The sequence below is a fragment of the Eptatretus burgeri genome, chromosome 6 (assembly GCF_056783735.1).
Source record: "Eptatretus burgeri isolate ZD-2024b chromosome 6, Ebu_testis_v1, whole genome shotgun sequence".
Taxonomy (NCBI): domain Eukaryota; kingdom Metazoa; phylum Chordata; class Myxini; order Myxiniformes; family Myxinidae; genus Eptatretus; species Eptatretus burgeri.
In genome coordinates, this window is record NC_140966.1 from 108027445 (window position 1) to 108046839 (window position 19395).

At 41.7% G+C, this 19395-nt stretch overlaps 2 protein-coding genes across 5 annotated transcripts in view; one reads left to right on the top strand and one right to left on the bottom strand.

Moving 5' to 3' along the window:
* The window catches only part of APAF1 (apoptotic peptidase activating factor 1), a 515858-nt gene that overhangs the window by 60010 nt on the left and 436453 nt on the right, over positions 1–19395 (bottom strand). The window lies entirely within an intron of this gene.
* Positions 1–19395, top strand: part of LRP4 (LDL receptor related protein 4) — a 105972-nt gene that overhangs the window by 1469 nt on the left and 85108 nt on the right. Inside the window, exons 3-6 of the mRNA XM_085886641.1 lie at positions 1470–1583; positions 3986–4102; positions 5202–5330; positions 14626–14745. Of these exons, the coding sequence (XP_085742767.1) occupies positions 1470–1583; positions 3986–4102; positions 5202–5330; positions 14626–14745 (480 nt within the window). The remainder of the gene's footprint in view (positions 1–1469; positions 1584–3985; positions 4103–5201; positions 5331–14625; positions 14746–19395) is intronic.

Below are 19395 nucleotides of genomic sequence, written 5' to 3' on the forward strand. Positions count from 1 at the left end.
GTTTGACGAGGACGAATTGATTCGTTTTTCGTGAAGATCCGGATCAGGATACGAGAATTTTGAAAAATATTTTTGGTGATTCTTCACCATTGAGAAATATAGCCAAAAACTATATATTTATATATTGATGATTCAAAAAGTTGTGGACAGATTATGACAAAACTTGGTGGGTGAGTTGGGTGCGCGACAAGAACAAGCTGATGTGATTTTGGGTTTCGGTCCGAATGCAGATCCGGCCTATCGGTAGGATACAAAATGTAAACTGTTCAGCCTGGTGGAGGTATGCACTCTACCAAGTGCCATTCTAGTTATCTCTGCCACTGAAGGTGAAGGAGGTTATGTTTTCACCGCTCTCTGTCTATTTGTTTGTTTGTTTATCTGTGTTTGTGTGCAGAATATCTCAAACAGTTGTTGTCGGATCCGGATGAAATTTGGTGGACCCGTCCGGTGTGTGGCAAGGACGAAGTGATTAGATTTTGGTGAAGATCCGGATCCGATTACTAGAATGTTTTAAGTGATTGTTCACCTTTGAGAGACAGGGCCAAAAATGATATATAGCACGATATCTCAAAAAGTTACGGACGGATTTGGATCAAACTTTGTGGACCAGTTGAGTGTGTGACAAGGAAGAATTGATTCAATCTCGGTGAAGATCCGAATTCGGATCCGGATACGAGAATTATTTAATTTCAAAATGTGATTCTTCACCATTGAGAGATGGTACTCAAAAACGATATATAGCACGATATTTAAAAAATGTATTGATCGGGCCCGATATGTTCTCGTGGATCAGGCATTACGTGGTAGAGGTATGCTGCGTTCTACCGAGTGCCCTTCCAGTTTCTTTTTGTGGGGACCACCTCAAGTCAGTCGTTTATTTTGACCATCCCAGAAACTTAGAACAATTCAAGGAAAAAGAAATCATATCAGTTTGCAAAGGTCAGTTTCAAGAAGCCAATAAATGTCCAAACAGTAAGGCAAGGGTTTTTCACCGGATACATAGTCTATCGTGTCACTCCTGGGCAAATATGTCACAGTGGGAAATTATTTGTGAATCAAAAGTGGTTCTTTGATTCAACAGTCGTTACCACACCAGAGCACAGTTTTCACATCTTCATATTCTCACAATTGAATGAATCAAAGAAGGAATAAAATCATAACGCTCATGTGTCTGTATAATTAAAGTACCTGCAAGTTAATGGCCAACAATTCGAACATTTATTGTAATTTACTCCATCAGTGGTTATCTCGCATGGTAATCAATGAATATATGTTATCTTTACTATCAGAAAGCATTTTTTTTTTTAGTCCTCATCTATTTTTTTTGAACTTTATGCAATATTAACCATGTGTCTCCTGACTGTTGGGCCACCCTAACATTCCATTTTGTAAGCCACGGCAAGAGACCAAAAAGTGTGACGTGTACAGGTGGACAGGTGAGTTGCAATCTGCATGTGCGCCACCCCCAGCCTCCCGGAATTGCAAGGAGGATGAGTTTAAATGTGATGACGGCCATTGCATCCACGGCCTCTGGCACTGCGACGGTGACGATGACTGCGGAGATGCATCCGATGAACAGTGTGGTCAGTCGACGTGCAGGCCTCACGCTTTATGTCAACCTGGAATTTCATCTCTTCCCTTGTACACGACCGGTCACAAGTTTGAGAACACCCCCATTTTTCAGTTTTTACTGAAATTTAAGCAGTTTCAATCCAGTGAATAACCTGAAATGGTACAAAGCTAAGCGGTAAACTGCCAGAGGTTAACAAAAAAAGTTTAGGTTACGAAAAACTTAAAAATAATGTAAATTTCAGAGTTGTTGAAAAGGCCCTTTTCAGGGAACAAGTAATGGGTTAGCAACTGCAGCTGTTATGCAGAAATGGAAGTAAATTAAGCCTTGAAAGTTGATTCAAACAATTCCTACAGGTGTCCCAACTTTTGTTGATTAGTTACAAACTATCTGTCTGTATAAAAGCAGTGTTGGAACAGACTGTTGCTCCACCCTCTGAAGCATTATTTGGACAATATTGCACTGCAGGAAGTAGTACATTGCTGTCATAATGGAAAGAAAAAGACAATTAACAAAGGAAGACAGACAGACCAGTGTAGGTCTTTCCTTTAGAGAAATTGCAAAGAAGCCAAGGTGTCAGTGAGTACAGTTTCCCACACCATCAAAAGGCACTTGGAAACTGGAGGAAACTCTGACAGGAAGAGATCTGGCAGACCCAAAGACACAACACAATGATAAAACAAGTTTCTGAGAGTCAACAGCTTGCATGATAGGTGGCTCACAGGACAGCAGCTTCAAGCACAGCTTAACACTGGTCGAAGTAAGGAAGTCTCAGTTTCAACTGTGAAGACAAGACTTCGAGCTGCAGGTTTGACAGGTCGTGTGGCAGTGAGAAAGCCATTGCTAAGATGGCAAAATAAGAAAAAGAAGCTTACCTGGGCCATGAAGCACCACCAGTGGACTTCTGAAAACTTGAAGAAGGTCTTATGGACCGATAAATCAAAATTTGAAATCTTCAGTTCATCACGCAGGGTTTTTGTGCACCGTCGAGTAGGAGAGAGGATGGTTCCTCAGTGTGTGACACCAACTGTCAAACATGGAGGAGGAAGCATGATGATCTGGGGCTCTCTTGCTGGATCCAGAGTCGGCGACTTGCACAGAGTGACTGGCACCCTGAACCAAAAGGGCTACCACAGCATTTTGCAGCGCCATGCAATACCCTCTGGTCTACACCTCGTTGGTCAGGGGATCATCCTACAGCAAGAATATGACCCAAAACATACCTCCAGGCTATGTCAGAACTACCTTAGAAGAAAAGAGCAAGACGGTAGGCTTTACATCATGGAATGGCCAGAACAATCTCCAGACTTAAACCCCATCGAGCTGGTTTGGGATGAACTGGACAGAAGGGTGAAAGCAAAGCAACCGACAGGTGCAACACATTTGTGGGAACTTCTGCAACAGTGTTGGGAAGAACGTTCCAAACAATATTTGATTTCCATTGTAGAAAGAATGGCATGAGTATGTTCGGCTGTGATATCTGCAAAAGGTGGTAACTTTGATGAGTCAAAAATTTAGATTAAATTTTGTTCAACAAAACGATTCCACGATTTATTTTTTTATCTGCAATTGTTTATTTGTTCTATGCTTTAATTTCAGAGTACATTGAAACATTAAACTGATTCAATTTCAGTAAAAACTTGAAAAATGAGGGTGTTCTAAAATTTCAGACCGGTAGCGTACTTCAACCATACTCTCTAGCTGCAGGGTTTTGCTACTTGGGCCTTTTCCTCCATCCATACTACCCTTGTGACCTGCTCTCCATTCTACTTGCAAAATGTACTTTCATCGGACATCTTACTTCATTTATTCCTTTATTATTTGCATTCTCTGATGAAATGATGATTTGCATTCTCTGATGAAATGATGATTTGCATCCAAGCATTTGTTCCACCTTGAGCTTTTCCTGATTTTCTTCGGCTCGTTCTGAATTAGCCAAGAATTTTTCACTCTTCTATTTTTTGTGGCAATCTTGTCTCTGACTTTAACTCATCCTGCCATTACTGAGAACGTCATCTGCCCATTCACACTTTATATATCTGTCCATCTCGGAGACCTTTCCCTGCTTGTGTCTGGAGGCTTTCATACAAATCCTTTGGATGTTACACGTGGTTGATATTAAAACAATTATATATGTCACAGGTAGTTCAAGTGATGAAGTGTGGATGGGGAGAAGGTGTGAAATTAGGGGTGCTAATGTGGAGAGCAACAAGGAGAATGGAAGTTGGCAGAACAGGAAGGAGTAAGAGGATTTGAAGCAGGAGAGATGTAGTGGAAGAGCAGACTGGAAGATTATCTGAGATTGAGTATTACTGAGTGTACGCCAAGCCAATGGACTGGAGTCCATTGACATTGGCCCACTGTTTCCGGAACTCGTAGTTTCGGTCATTCTTGATTGGATGCTCCTGCCCACAGATCCCCGCCATTGCTCTAACAAGGAGTTTGAATGTTCAGACGGTGGTTGCATCGCCAAGACCTGGAGATGCGATGGCGACACTGACTGCAAGGACGGCACAGATGAGGTGGATTGCCGTGAGTATCGTTCATCTCAAGGTGTTCACGTAACTGTAATGCCATTGTGCTCTGACCCATCAAGTTTGAGTCGTTGTTCTACATGCATATATGTATTTTTTTTTTGGCAAAGATTCTTGTTGTCAGATTCACAAGAGGTCAGATTACTGAGAGAATGTGTGCCGGCTGAGTTAACTGCTCTCTAAGGGTTAATTGCGGAGTGCCATTGGCTTCATCGTCACCAAGTGATGCAAACCACAACATGACGAGCTGGTTGAGAAGATTCAAAGGAACGGTTTACTCCAGCTCAGGTTTACAAAGGGGAGCCGGAGGTTTTTTTTCCCTCCTCCGTGATGGAATGGTTGCTCATGCGCCAACACAACATGGTGCAAATTAGGGTCGTTTTCTATGTTGAGCCAGTCTTGGGTAAGTTTCATCATGCCATTGGAACATGTGAGTTTGGCTCTGAAAATCATGGTCAGGGTTTGAACCTTCTGACTCGACCTCATAACTAGTAACCTCGTAACTCGCCCTTGAGGTGTCTCGTCCAGGCCTGATTCCCACCTCAACTGTAAGCGATCACCCTGGTGCTCTGCAGGCAGGGTATTGCATGATTTACTGTGCCATTCATCTGGTAGTATGTTAAACTGGGTGTCCAATCTGAGAGTGTCTGCTGGTCGACGTTAAAGATCCCACAGTAAGAGAGTAGAGCTGTTTTTTTTTATTTAATTTTGGATCTGTCAAGATCTTTGGCAAGAGTGAGCCATTGTGTGCTGGAACTGCAAACAAAATCCAAATTCTAGCCCGAACCAGCCATGGCGTTCATACCGCTAATGTACTCCATGACTCTCTCAGTGCGCCGCAGCACTGGCAACTTAACGGGAAGCTGTTGCGTCAAACATGACATTTCCCACATCGTCCTTCAATGGTCAGAGCCAATGGGGCTGGCCTGAAAAATGATACTCACATTCATTCACACTCACTCACTCACTTACTCATTCTCATTCACACTCACATTCATATGTGGTGTCTGTTTAAATCGTTTACACAAAATGCCTCCTAATGGACCGTGATTACCATGCATTTCCACCCAACTTTACCACCCTTTCCATTCCTCCAGCACCTTCCACACCAGTGGTGCAATGCGGAGAGGATGAGTTCGGATGTTCTTACGGACGCTGTATTCTGCAAATTTACCATTGTGATGGAGATAACGACTGCGGTGATTGGTCAGATGAAGCGGGCTGCTGTGAGTCGCAGGCACGAAACACCATGAGGCAGCTCTTTTTTGTCTTTTTTTCTTTTTGTGTACCTTCTCGAGGCTCGTATGAGACCTAACACACAATGCACAACAAGGTGGGGGGGGGCATGAGACAAGAGGGGCTGGAGTGGGAAGGACAAAACAGTGGAGAACAGAGACATTCGGAGATATGTGGAAGGGAGAGGGATGGGACGGGGAATACGGGGTATACAAAATTAACATTACAGGGACTTTCAGGAAGGAAAGCAGGGAATTTTTAGGAGGAGGGTTTGGGGTGGGTTAACGGGGGTAGAAAAGATCAAGGATTTGGATGGGGGACTTTGACTTGGAGAGATGTCCACTTTGACAAGGATGTGGTCAGAAGAACCGATTGGAGTAGAGGAAGAACAGCAGATATTTTCATGGAAATTTGTCAAAATCAGATCCAGAAGAAATGGAGTACCATTGGTTGAGATCCGGGTAGGGAAGTTGACCGAATGAGTCAGTCCCAATGAGTCGCAGAAAGCTTTTGCTGAAGTGCCATGACAGGTGAGTGAGGTACCCACACCGAGCCAACTGACATGATGACAATTGAAGTTGCCACATATGAGGAAGAGAGAGTTTGGATGAGAAGATAGAAGTTGGTCCATGTTTTCGGATAGTGAGGTGTAAATGGAGTCATCACTGTTTGGTGGACGGTGCAGTACACATATAAACATGAGGTGGGAGTGGAGGGGAAGCCATAGCCAGAGGTATTCCTGGGGGTGTGGGGAGTGAGGGCAGTGCATGGAGAGTGAGGAATAGAGTCTTTGATGAAGAGAGCAACTCCTCCACCAGGACGAGACTCAGGTCTATCATACCAGAGAAGGGAGTAACCAGGGAGAGATACTTGGGAACGGACACGTCTTGAGGGAGGAAAGTTTCTGTTCTGCAGATAATGTCTGGTTTGTCAGTGGCAACCTGTATTGAAAAATCTGAAAGGTTGGAGCAAAGGCCCTGGATATTTGAGGTCCACACTGTTGATGAAGAGGGAGGGGAGGAGGCTTTGGGTGCAGGGGAGGGGGAGGGTAGGACAAGGGAGGAGTGGGGGAAGGAAGGAGAGTTGTTGAATGAGTGTGAGGGATTGCAGAATAGCTTCGGGAGGGGCCAGATGAGGAGGAGAAAAGTTTCTGTGGTGGTGGGGGAAAGGGGGGGGCAGGAGAGGGAGCAGAAGGCAGTTGAGGATTTGAGAAGGTGGAGTGATGAGATGGAGGTGAGAGGGCAGGAGAAGTTGGCAGCTTTGTGGATGAGGGGGGCAACTTTGAGAAGGGTGAGTGAGGGGGTGAATGGTGGGAGAATGGTGATTGGGGAGAGTTGAGGGAGAAGGGTGAGGGGGAGTTTGGAGTTTTTGAGAGAGGTGAGAGGGAGAGTTGAGGGAGAAGGGTGAGGGGGAGTTTGGAGTTTTTGAGAGAGGTGAGAGGGAGAGTTGAGGGAGAAGGGTGAGGGGGGAGTTTGGAGTTTTTGAGAGAGAGGTAAGAGGGAGGCATGGAGGGAGAAGAGTGTGATGGTTGTTTTGAGAGGGAGGGGTGAGAGGGGTGAGTTGGCATTGAAGTTGTAAAAAAAAGAATGGTTGATGGAAAGCGAACAATCAGAGCAAACTGGGGTTTTTAAAATATTTAATTCAGAGATTCGATTAAACACATTTCTTGATTGATGCAATAAAGGTGAATTCAGAGAATGGAGAGAAGAAACGCTGTAACAGTTGGATTTTTTTCGGCAAGATATGAGGGAAAGGTCGAATTGAGAGCAGTCTGTTGAAATCGTAGAAGAGTTGTGCATTATGATACAGTAAAGTGTACCACACGTGTGAAAGAGGAAGATGAAGCATTATAAGAGATCGTTTTTATTATTATTATTATTATTATTATTATTATTATTATTGTTGTCTGAGAGAGTTTCCAACAGATTAGGTCATGGAAATAAAATGTTGTCGACAAAATCGTGAGGTGAATGGTAAATTTGGATTGGTAAATGCAGAGGGTGGAAACAGATCACGTGGTTACGGGAGAAACACGTGGCTATGGGAGGTGTTTTGTCAAAAGTGAAATTATTTATCTCAAATACGGATTGCGTAACATTCGAAAAAGGGAAGGTTGAAGTAAAATCGTGGAGGTGTGTGGTGAATTTGGAACTGTAAAGGCAGAGTGAAGCTGCTGGGCCAATGAAAAATACCAGGAAGAGGTTGGAGAGAAACACGTGGTTACAGGAGGTGTATAAATTGAAAGGATACAAGGAAGATTTTTGATGTATTTTTGAAGAATAGGTAATATTCGGGAATGGAAGGTTGTGGAAAGAAATTGTGAAGGTAATAGCGAGAGAGGGTCAGCTCAGTAGAATAAAGTTGGTGTGCCGGCAGGAGGAAGAAGAAGAATAAGAGAAAGAAGAAGAATAAGAGAAAGAAGAAGAATAAGAGAAAGAAGAAGGATCGGGACTCATGGGTATGCAAGGACAAAGGTAGTTTTTTTGTTGTTGTTTTGGATTGAAGACAAGAAACAGAGTGTTTAGTTCAGAGGGATGGGGGACGGGAAAGTGGGGAAGATAGAAATTGAAGGTAATAGGGAGAAAATACAAATAAAAACGATCGTACACCTAGAGGGGAAGGATGGGTAGGCCTCAAGCAACCCGGTACGACAAAGTCGACGAAAACTCACAAAATAGCACGATCTTTGAAACAAAACTGAACTAGGAACACACAGTAACATATTGGTGAGAAAATAAACAGTTAAAATGGGACAAATAACGACTAGAAACTTCATTTTGAGATCACCAGCAGATAGCCCTGAAAGACCCTGCCGTCACTCCCAACCCAGAACCGGAAGTGATGACTCATATTAGAGCTCTGACACCATTCACTCATATTAGAGAGTTTAGAAGATGTTGAGATGCCAAGATGGCAGTGTTATTCTGTACATTGATCTCACAAATCCAAAACTATTTATGAGAGATATCGCATAAAAACTTTGGTACTGGTGTACCTGTCTGCTCGTTAGCCTCATACTGCTTGTTGAAGCATTTACCTGGTTAGGCCAGGATGCTTTGGGCAGCAATCATTGACTTAATCTACAGCTAAAAATGTTGACAGCAGGTGCGTCATCAATGTTCGTAACATTTATTACCTCCGTCCACCATCTGTCTGTCTGTCTGTTTGTTCGTTTGTGTACAAAATATCTCAAAAAAGGTGTTGATGGATTCGGGTGAAATATGGTGGAGAGTTTGGGTATGTGACAAGGATGAAATGATTAGATTTTGGTGAAGATCCAAATCCAAATCCGGATGTGAGAATTTTTAAAGTGATTTTTCACCATTGAGAGATCGGGCCAAAAACGACATGTAGCAGAATATCTCAAAAATTTGTTGACAGATTCGGACGACACTTGGTGTACAGGTTGGGTATGAAACAAGGATCTGATCTGGATCCGAATTCGGATCTGGATCCGATAATTTTTTAAGTGATTCTTCACCATCGAGATGATCGGACTAAAACGCTATACAGCACGATATTTCAAAAAGTGAGGGACGGATTCGGATGAAACTTGGTGGATGAATTGGTGATGTGACAAGAACAAGCCGATTCAATTTTAGTTCAGGTCCGAATGCTGATCCAGCCTCTCAGTGGTATACAAAACGTAAACTAATCAGCTTGGCGGAGGTATGCACTCAACCAAATGCCCTTGCAGACTTCACAATAGTTTACCTGTTCCCGACAGTAGGGTGCATTTACCTTTGAGATGTATAATTTTGGTTTGAGTCCAAGCTAGGACTTTAAACAGTCGGATTGGTGCTTCACAGGCAGGGTGTGACCTCCTAAAGCATGCCATCCCTCGTATGGATGTTAAGCTGGGTGGACTGAGTGATATCATGGGCTAGTGGACGTTAACGATCCCATAATATTTTATCAGCACTCTGAACAAATGAGAAATTCCTTCCCAAATTGGTTCCAGTCAAACGTCAGACCGAGCCAGCAGCTTCGTGAAAGATTTGTGCCATAAACTTTCTCCGGTCGACTGCACAAGAGGGTGGGATTAATAATTTGGACCATTGAACCAAGTAGTCATAATTTACCTTTTGGTGACAGATGTCAACACAAGAATGCTCTTCTGCCTTCGGACACCGGGTACATAGTCTATCATGAGTCGCTCCTGGACAAACAATGGGAAATTATTTGTGTATCCAATGCTGTTGTTTGATTCAACAGTCTTTACGACACCAGAGCACAATTTCCACGTATTCAGATGTTTTCAAATGAATGAATCAAAGGATGAATAGATACACATCATTAAAAGAAAAAAGGATCACGAATGTGCAATGGATGATAAAATAGAAAACACAAGATTAACCAGATATTATTCCCTATCAAGATCAAATGCAATCAATTTTACAATGAAATATGAATCACGAACTCGAAACACACGAAATTTTAAATCACAAACACAGTTATCACTCGAGAATATTTGCGATAGAATAAAAAAAAAAATTGAGAAATAGACATTGTTAATGATTTTCTTACTGCTTGCATTGTGTTGGTACCACATTTCATGATGACAGACCTGACTTGACCACTTACTTCACTCCATGACGAAGGTCTCCCTCAATATGGTCCATCATGCTCTACTCGATGCAATTTGAGGCCGTTGTACTCCAGGGATTTTTTTTAATTTAATCTCCTTATCTGATCTTTGATCAAACTCTGCTACTTCTATTGCCTTCTCAAGGTTTCCAGTTTGTCACTCTTGTTGTCCACCTGTTGTCCATTCTTGCTCTGTCCCTAGCCCTGGTCACCTTAGCTAGTGAAGGTGAATGGAGGTTATGTTTTCACCCCTGTCTGTTTTTCTACTTTTGAGCAGAATATCTCAAAAAGTCGTGGACGGATTTGAACGATATTTGATGGACAGTTTGTATGTGTGTTACAAGGACAAATTGATTCGATTTTGGTGAAGATCCAGACATGGATACTACAATTTTAAAGTGATTCTTCACCATTGAGTGATAGGACTGAAACGATATATATATATATATATATATATATATATATATATATATATATATATATATATATATATATATATATATATATAACAAGATATCTCAAAAAGTAAGGACGGATTCAAATGAAACTTGGTGGACAGGTTCAGTGTGTGACAAGGACAAATTGATTCGATTTTGGTGAAGATCCGTATCCGGATACGATAATTTATTTTTCAGTGACTTTATAAGTAGCAACAGAAGTGAAGTGGGGGTCAAAATAGCGGAACAAAAACATTCAATTCAAGGCAATGATGTCGTACACAGTGACGCCTTTTATAAAATTTATTTTACACTTTTTTTTGCTCCTGAATTGCCATTGCACCATAGCATGGGACTGACACACACACACACACACACACACACACACACACACACACACACACACACACACACACACACACACACACACACACACACACACACACACACACACACACACACACACACACACACACACACACACATTCTCTATCTACTATACTAAAAAAAATAGAATATGTTTTTAACGTGTGTTTGTTATCTTGCCAAAGCAAGATATGTTACTCAATCGGTTTGTTTGTTTTTTTGTTTATATATTTATATATTTGTCTGTTACAATTGATTTTCAACTTTCAACTTGCTCTCTAAGTCACAGTTCTAAAGCAATGGCTCTCAAACTTGATATGTATACTCGTGAGCACAATAGCTTGCGACGCCCAAAATTTCGAAGGTCAAGGTTAATGGTCAAGGTCACCAGAAGGTCAAACATCAAAATCAACGAAACCCTTAGCTTTTGAGTAAATTTTATCGGATCATCTCCAAACTCGGTGGATATATAGTATATCGATAGGCGCTCAGCTCATTAGTTTTTGGTGGCGATCGGCCTTGACCTTCATGGTTAGCGCCTAAGGTCGAAGTTGACCTTCATGAAGGTCATTTTTAAATCTTTGACTAACAATATCGAGTAGTACCTCAAATTGAAGCCCGAGAAGAGTGTTTCTCAGATGTATAAAAATTTCGTCGTTATGACCTCATTTGATGACGTCATGACGAAAAAACTGATTTTTCATAAAAAATGAAACTCTCAAATCAAGGTCTTTTGGCAAGATAACCTTTGGCCTCAGGCCAAGGTATGCTTTTTATTTGTGTGTTTGTTTGTTATCTTGCCAAAACGAAGTTTTTGCAAGATATGTTAGTCAGCTTGTATGTTTTGTTTTTTTTTTGTTTGTCTGTAATCACGTATAAAAAATTCTGCAGAGCACAGTTATCATTGTAAATTTTTGTAACTTCGCATATCAGAGGCCTATAGAGGTCCCTTTCAGCGCATAAAATTTTGAAGGTCAAGGTCAAAGGTCAAGGTCACTTTGTCGCAAATCAGGGGAGTCGACGAAACCCTTATTTTTTGAGTAATTTTGATCGGATCATCTTCAAACTTCATGGGAATATAGTTCATGGTCTGGCGCTCAGCTGATTAATTTTTGGTGGCGATTGGCCTTGATCTTCATGATTAGCGCCTGAGGTCAAACATATTTGACCCCAAGGTCAAATTTTCAAGTTTTAGGAACCATATCATATAGTACCTTAAATTGAACACCTCGATGAGTGCTTTCTAGATATGTCAAGCTTGAGACATTATGACGTCATTTGGTGACGTTATAAGGCAAAAGCATATTTTTCATGGTTACTCTGTAGAACGATTCTCATCGGAATCTCTCGTCGGCAGATATTCCTCAAGGAGTTGCTCCTGGTGGATAACAGCTCTGTTCACCTCAGTGTGACCTTAAAGAAGTCACACGTGGTCACCTTTTGGCAAGATACGGGTCACCCTGCGGGTGACATTGGTTTATTTGTTTGTTTGTTCGTCCTTTATAGGCGGCCGAACCGTTGGATGGAATGAGATGAAACTTGGCATGAGTGATCCTTGGGACATGAGAACGGACATGGGGCGTCAAGTTCAAGGTCAAAGGTCACGGGGTCAAGGGGTCAAGGTCACCGGGTAACTTCAATTGATTGACGACATTCACTTCCGACTTCCGGTTTTCGAGTTATAACGTCATAAATTGACTAAAACGTCAATTTTTCATGTTTGTTTGTCCTTTATAGATGGCCAAACCGTTGGATACAATGAGATACCTAAGCTGTTGGGGTTAGGGTTAGTTGTTAGGGTTAGGGTTATCTAACCCTAACCCTAACCCTAACACTGCCTTTCCATTCCCTCCCCTCATTCCCTCCCCGCCCTACGGGCGGGTACTGTCTAGTTCTTACTATTTTTTGGCCATTAATTAACACTGTAACAGAGTACAGGTGACTGAACTGCGTACGTAATACTGTCTTTCACTTCACATGGCTGAAAATGTTCGGCAAATACAACGCGCCAATCCCCACCTCTTTCATATTTGGAGACAGACTCAATCTGGATCTGTCATGTAGAGGGAATTAAAAAAAAAGGAGATGGTTCAAATCTACGGGTTTGCACCAAGTATCACATGTCCCAGTAGCGTTACACCCTATATCCTATGTAGGTACAGTATGAATTATGACGACAGTGCAGAATGGGTTACGACAGCCTTGCTTACATCAATACAATATTATAAGAATCGCTAATTTCTTTAAATTTTCGGATTTTACTCAAGATTTTGAAATTTATTTCATCCACAAGAACCGATCCTCAAATCTGAAGGCAGATTTTGATTATGTACTTTAATTAGTCCGTGAGTGGTCATGGTGGTTTCAAGGCAAGGCATTTTTTAGCAGGCCAAACAAAATTGCGGCTTAAGAACCCAGCAATGTGACGGACGGCTGACAAAGATGGTGCACCGCGATTTTGGTTAGGCTTATTTTTGTTTGTTTTTGGGACAAGTACCCCCTAAATTATGTTCAAAAGGGGTGTTTAGATTAACCCATGCACTCCCTTGGAGTTCCATTGGTATGCATGCAAAGTTTTGGGTTGCTAGGTTTCATGGTTTTGGAGTTATTGAGGAGACACACACACACACACACACACACACACACACACACACACACACACACACACACACACACACACACACACACACACACACTCTGACATTTTTTATTACAGATATTTGTGTGATTAATTATAACTTTTTTGATTGGCTGATTCATAGGATTTATCCAGAAAGCCTAATAGCAGATAAGAGTAATAGTGATGATAGTGTAGTGACATATCTGGATGTGTTAGTGTTGGAAAGAATTGTTTTCGTACAAATTTGTTTCATAAAGTTGACCATTTTTAGTTTTCCTGTTGTCGTGTATGCGTTTCCATCTCGTAGTGTACTAGTAAAGATAGGCTACAATGTGTTTTCATCTCAGCTTAGTAGATTTGTTATAATATATTCTGTTGAGGATGATTTTGTAGTTCGTGCTAAGAAGATGTATTCCATCATGTTGGAGAGGGGTTATTGTGCTGATAGTTTGATTCAGTCATGTGAGAAGGTTTTTAGATGTTGTTGTAGTAATCTCTTGTTTAAGTTTGGTTAGTTTTCATGAAAAACAGGTTCCCATTGTATTAAAAGTTGTGTAAAGTAATTAAATTTACCAAATAATAATATTATATTTATTTATTTATTTATTTACTCAACCGGAAGTGCATCATGAAATTGTTTAGCTGAACATGAACTTAATTATATAGAGGGCCTGTGTGTTGTGTGTTGAGTTATATCTCCTCTTTCTTTTTGTTTTTATACAGAGGGGTCAATCTTGCAAAAAGTTTTTTTGTGAGGTTCACTTGGTTGCATCTGGGTGGGTTTGAAGGTTAAGGAGTAGCAGTCAAAACAAAAATTTGATCCAGGTTCCTCCTGATGAATCCATCTTTGTGTATTTGGGTTCCTCCTGATACTTCATTGCTTTATTTGATTGGTTATACCTTAGTATTACAATATCGAAGCAATAGCCTCACTTTACTGTTCTCTTCTGCAAACTGATCACGCAACCAACTCCAACCACATTATAATTTTATCTCCTTGAACAACATGTTTTCGAAAAAGATTCAGAGCCCGTTTCATTAAAGGTGGGTGGCACATTTTCTGCCTGAATTTCACTTCCTGCATCAATCACTGTGAGGTTGTTTAATTGTGGATAATGTTGCATTAGATCAAAATGTAACGCTGTTGGTTTTTCTTTACAATACAGATTGTGCATTGCTCTGTTCATGTGTTGAAGATCAACCTGAAATTTAAGAGATTTTTTTTTTATAAGGATGTCCATGCAAGAGGTGATTGAGCTGCCCATATGTGTCCAGCAACGCAGCTGCCCTGCCGAGAAGGAGATGTCCTGTGCGCTGATGGGATGTGCATCAAGGCCGCATGGCGCTGCGATGGCGAGCCCGACTGCGAGGATCATTCTGATGAGATTAACTGTGGTTAGTGGTGCAATGGGATACAGAATGGGATTAGGGCGGTAATTATAAACCTGTGGACCAAATGCGACCCAATCGCAAGATAGGTACGGTCTGAGTGTATTTAGTGAGCTACGAATTGTAAAAAGGGTCTTGAGAGATATTTTTTCCAAAGTGTAAACGTGTTATCATTCATTTCTGTTTCATTGTCATCAGGTGTAACATGCAATGTTCTTGTGAGGGACCACAAAAGCTCCACATAAATGATGCTCAATGTTGAATAACTTGAGAACGTTTGGATTTCGGGGACAGTGTGCAGTGGCCAAGACAAAGCATAACAAAAGAGAATAATGGTGGGTTTTGCAAGAATCACTTCACTGCCAATGAGACTCTCCATCAGCAAATATGTGCGCTTCAAGGAAATCAACAACACCAAAGATGTACAAAATGTGGCCCTATCTCTTAATGGTGAAGAATCATTTTGAAAATTCGAGTAGTCGGACCTGGATCCAGATCTTCACCATAATCAAATGAATTTGTTGTGGTCACACAACCAATCTGTCCACCGTTTCATCCGAATCCATCCATAACGTTTTGAGATATCGTGCTGTATATGGGTTTCACCCGATCTCTCAATGGTGAAGAATCACTTTTTAAAATTATCGGATCCAGTTCCCTGATCCGGATGTTCACTAAAATTGAAACAATTCTTTCGTGTCTCTCACACACACACACACACACACACACACACACACACACACACACACACACACACACACACACACACACACACACACACACACACACACACACACACACACACACACACAACGTGTCCATCAAGTTTCATCCGAATCCGTCCAAAACTTTTTGAAATATCGTGCTCTATACCGTTTTTATCACAATCTCTCAATGGTGAAGAATCACTTAAAAAATTATCAGATCTGGATCCGGATCGTCACAAAAATCGAATCAATTCGTCCTGGTCACACACCCAACATATACACCAAGTTTCGTCCGAATCCATCCACCACCTTTTGGGATATCATGCTATATATCGGCTTCACCCGATCTCTCAATGGTGAAGAATCACTTAAAAAATTATCAGATCTGGATCCGGATCTTCACCAAAATTGAGCTTTGCTTTCCTTGGCCTGTGACCTACACACATAAAATATTTCAAAACGATTTCTTGAAAACTGTGCCCAAAAATCATGTGACATTCAGACAAACAGACAGACAAATTATACAGATGAACATACTGGCAAAAAAAAATTTTCCCCAAGTAACAAACAGATAGACAGACAGACAAACAGACAGAATAACCAAATCGGCTATATACTGTTACGAACTTGGGAATTTCATTGCACACAACATTCAGGTTCCTTTGGTCAGCTATGTCGATAAGTGCTTGTTCCCTAGATAGCTCACCTTCCATTGTTTAAATGTTCAGAAATCGATTAGATGCGCTGCGGATCGATTTAATAGTAAGGGAACGAACAATGGAGACGTCCCTCCCCCTCTTCTGTGAAGAGCAAGAAGAACCCTGCCGTCCCGTGACTCATGATGTCAACAACTCCCTCCCACCCGTGGCTGAGCAGGGGATGGAGCACGAGGGCATGAGTCATGAGTCACGCTGGGAGCAGGGGAAGGATGGGAGAAGGATAAGAGGAGATCTTTTCTTTGTTAGTGTTCGGAGTTGAGTAGTAAGCTTTTTGCTTCGGCAGAGAGTAGCCGTTCAGCAGACCTTCGGGTCCTGTTTGGCTTGGGTTAGCGTTGAGGCCTTCGGAAGCTTTTTGCTTCGGCTGGCTCAGTGAGCTTCGGCTGAGGCCTGGCTCAGGAGGAGGCTTTTTGGAGGCTTTTTGCTTTGATCGTTCCGTGAGCTTCGGCTTCTGCTTGGCTCGGGAGACCTTTTTGCTTCAAGCTGCCCTGTTTGGAAGGAAGTTAAGCCGGTCGCTCGGCTCGAGCTGCGAGTGGTGGCTTCTTCTTCTTGGTTTGTGGAGTTCTTTGTTCTCCATTTTGGTTCCCGGCTTGGTGCGACTCATCGACCTCTTCGTGGAGGTGGTTCCTCGGGGAAGCGACGCATCGACGGTAAGGATCGGCGCCTCGTCTCACCAGCATGTGTTGAGAAGCGTGGGAGGATTTGCAGGAGCTCGGGAAGGATCGCGGCTCGGCGATTGAATCCAGTTTGCTCTCGCTGGAGCCCAGGTCCGAACAACTTGAAGACCACACGAGGTGGAGAGGTTCGAGATAGGTTCTGGGTTTCAGCTCACCTGCCCTCTGAGCTGGAGCTCATTATCAAAGGCCTCTGCCACCATTTCTTGTGTGTGTGTGTGTGTGTGTGTGTGTGTGTGTGTGTGTGTGTGTGTGTGTGTGTGTGTGTGTGTGTGTGTGTGTGTGTGTGTGTGTGTGTGTGTGTGTGTGTGCGCGCGCGCGCGCACGTGTACGTGTTTCCGTGGGCCCGTCTAATAAGTAGGAAATTGTTAAGTGCTTTGTGTGCTGTAAATGTTTGCATTGCATTTCGTATAGACGGTCGTAGTTCTTTTTTCGTGCTTTTGTTGCTTGTATAATTACATACGTGTTTTGTCTTGTTTAATTGCATACGTGCTTTATTATAATAAATGTCCTTGTGTGAATGTAAACCTGTTCGTTGTGTCCTCTTCCCTTAATTGAGCTGCCGTCTTGCACTCAGAATATAGTTGGTTTTTAAATAGCCGGTAAAGTGATCGGGTCTAATGGGACTGCACGATAATACCCCGCTCGGTTATCCCAAAAGGAAGCGAGCTGCTTAAGCGGCTCGTTTCCAAGCGGTCTCGTTGAGGTACAATCTCTCGGTAACCTACCCGCGCGAATAATTAGGTAAATCGAAGATTTGGCGATCGGACCCTGTAGCGCGGGTAGAGTGCGGACAAGGTTGTGGTGTGGTTACAAACGCACCTGTGGCTGGTTTCCGGCGTTGATCTGGAAAGCCGCGACTGGATTGTCCGTTCGGTTGGCGAAGCGACCGCTATTGGTTAGACGCGGTCGTTCGCATGCCGGCGGGCGGAAGTCCACAACAATACTTTAAAAATCTTCGATTTTGCAAGTAACAAATACTGGTACTTGGATGATCATAAGGATTAAACCTCCCCTATAGGATAGTTGGAGGGTTTATACCCATTGTAGGGTTTGTTTCTACAATTAGTGAGCCCAGTTTTTAATGGTACCCCAGAGTTTTTAAGACCCCATGGGGTATGAAACTTCCATTGTACACTGCTCCTTCTCAATTCCATATCCAGGAAATGCATAACGTCATCGCTGAGCACCGAAGGAAGGGAATACTCAGTTTTTACTCCTTTGTTTGTTTGTTTACTTGTTGTGCACCGCTCCTTCCCATTTCCATATGTAGGCAATGCATGACGTCATCGCTGGGTGCTGAAGGCAGGGAGTACTCATTTCAGTGGATTCATATCAGTTTTTACTGTTTTCTTTCTCGTTTCTTGCAAAATCGAAGATTTTTCAAGTATATTGGTCAGCTGATTTGGTTATTCTGTCTGTCTGTTTATCACCTACAGGTCAATTCTAAACCGATCATCATAAAACTTTACCAACTTGTTGAGGTAGTCTCGACTGAGAAGCCTATTGATTTTGAGGTCAACGTTCAAATTTCTAAAATCGTCATTTTTCATCCGATGACTTGAAATTTGAACAATATTTGCATATTGGGTCGCTGAATTGGGAAACCAACTATTTTTCACATCAAAAGTTCAAAGGCCAATCGAGGTCGTACTTCTAAAATCATCAATTTTTATCTGAAAAATCGTCAATTTTCACCCGATTGACTTGAGGATTATACAGCAATTTCAGAGCGCATTACTGAATTTGAAAACAAACTCCTTTTGAGATCAAAAGGTCAAATGTCAACTCAAGGTCAAACTTCTAAAATCATCAATTTTCAACTGAAAAATCATCAATTTACATGAATTAACTTGAAAGTTGAATAGGATTTGCGTAGTCCATCACTGAATTGGGAAAGCAACTATTCTTGAGGACAAAACATCAAAGGTCAACTCAAGGTCAAACTTCTAAAATCAATTTTCAACTGAAAAATCATCAATTTACATAAATTAACTTGAAAGTTGAATAGGATTTGCATAGTCCATCACTGAATTGGGAAAGCAACTATTTTTCACATCAAAAATTCAAAGGTCAATCGAGGTCGTACTTCTAAAATCATCAATTTTTATCTGAAAAATCGTCAATTTTCACCCGATTGACTTGAGGATTATACAGCAATTTCAGAGTGCATTACTGAATTGGAAAACCAACTATTTTTGACATCAAAAGGTCAAATGTCAACTCAAGGTCAAACTTCTGAAATCATCAATTTTCAACTGAAAAATCATCAGTTTACATGAATTAACTTGAAAGTTGAATAGGATTTGCATAGTCCATCACTGAATTGGGAAAGCAACTATTTTTGAGGTCAAAACGTCAAAGGTCAACTCAAGGTCAAACTTTTAAAATCATCAAATTTCCTTTGAAAAGTCGGCAATTTTCACCTGATTAATCTGTTAGATTAAACAGCAATTGCATTGTGCATCACTGAATTGGAAAGCAAGTATTTTTGAGGCCAAAAGGTCAAAGGTCAACTCAAAATCAAACTTCTAAAGTCATCAATTTCAATTTGAAAAA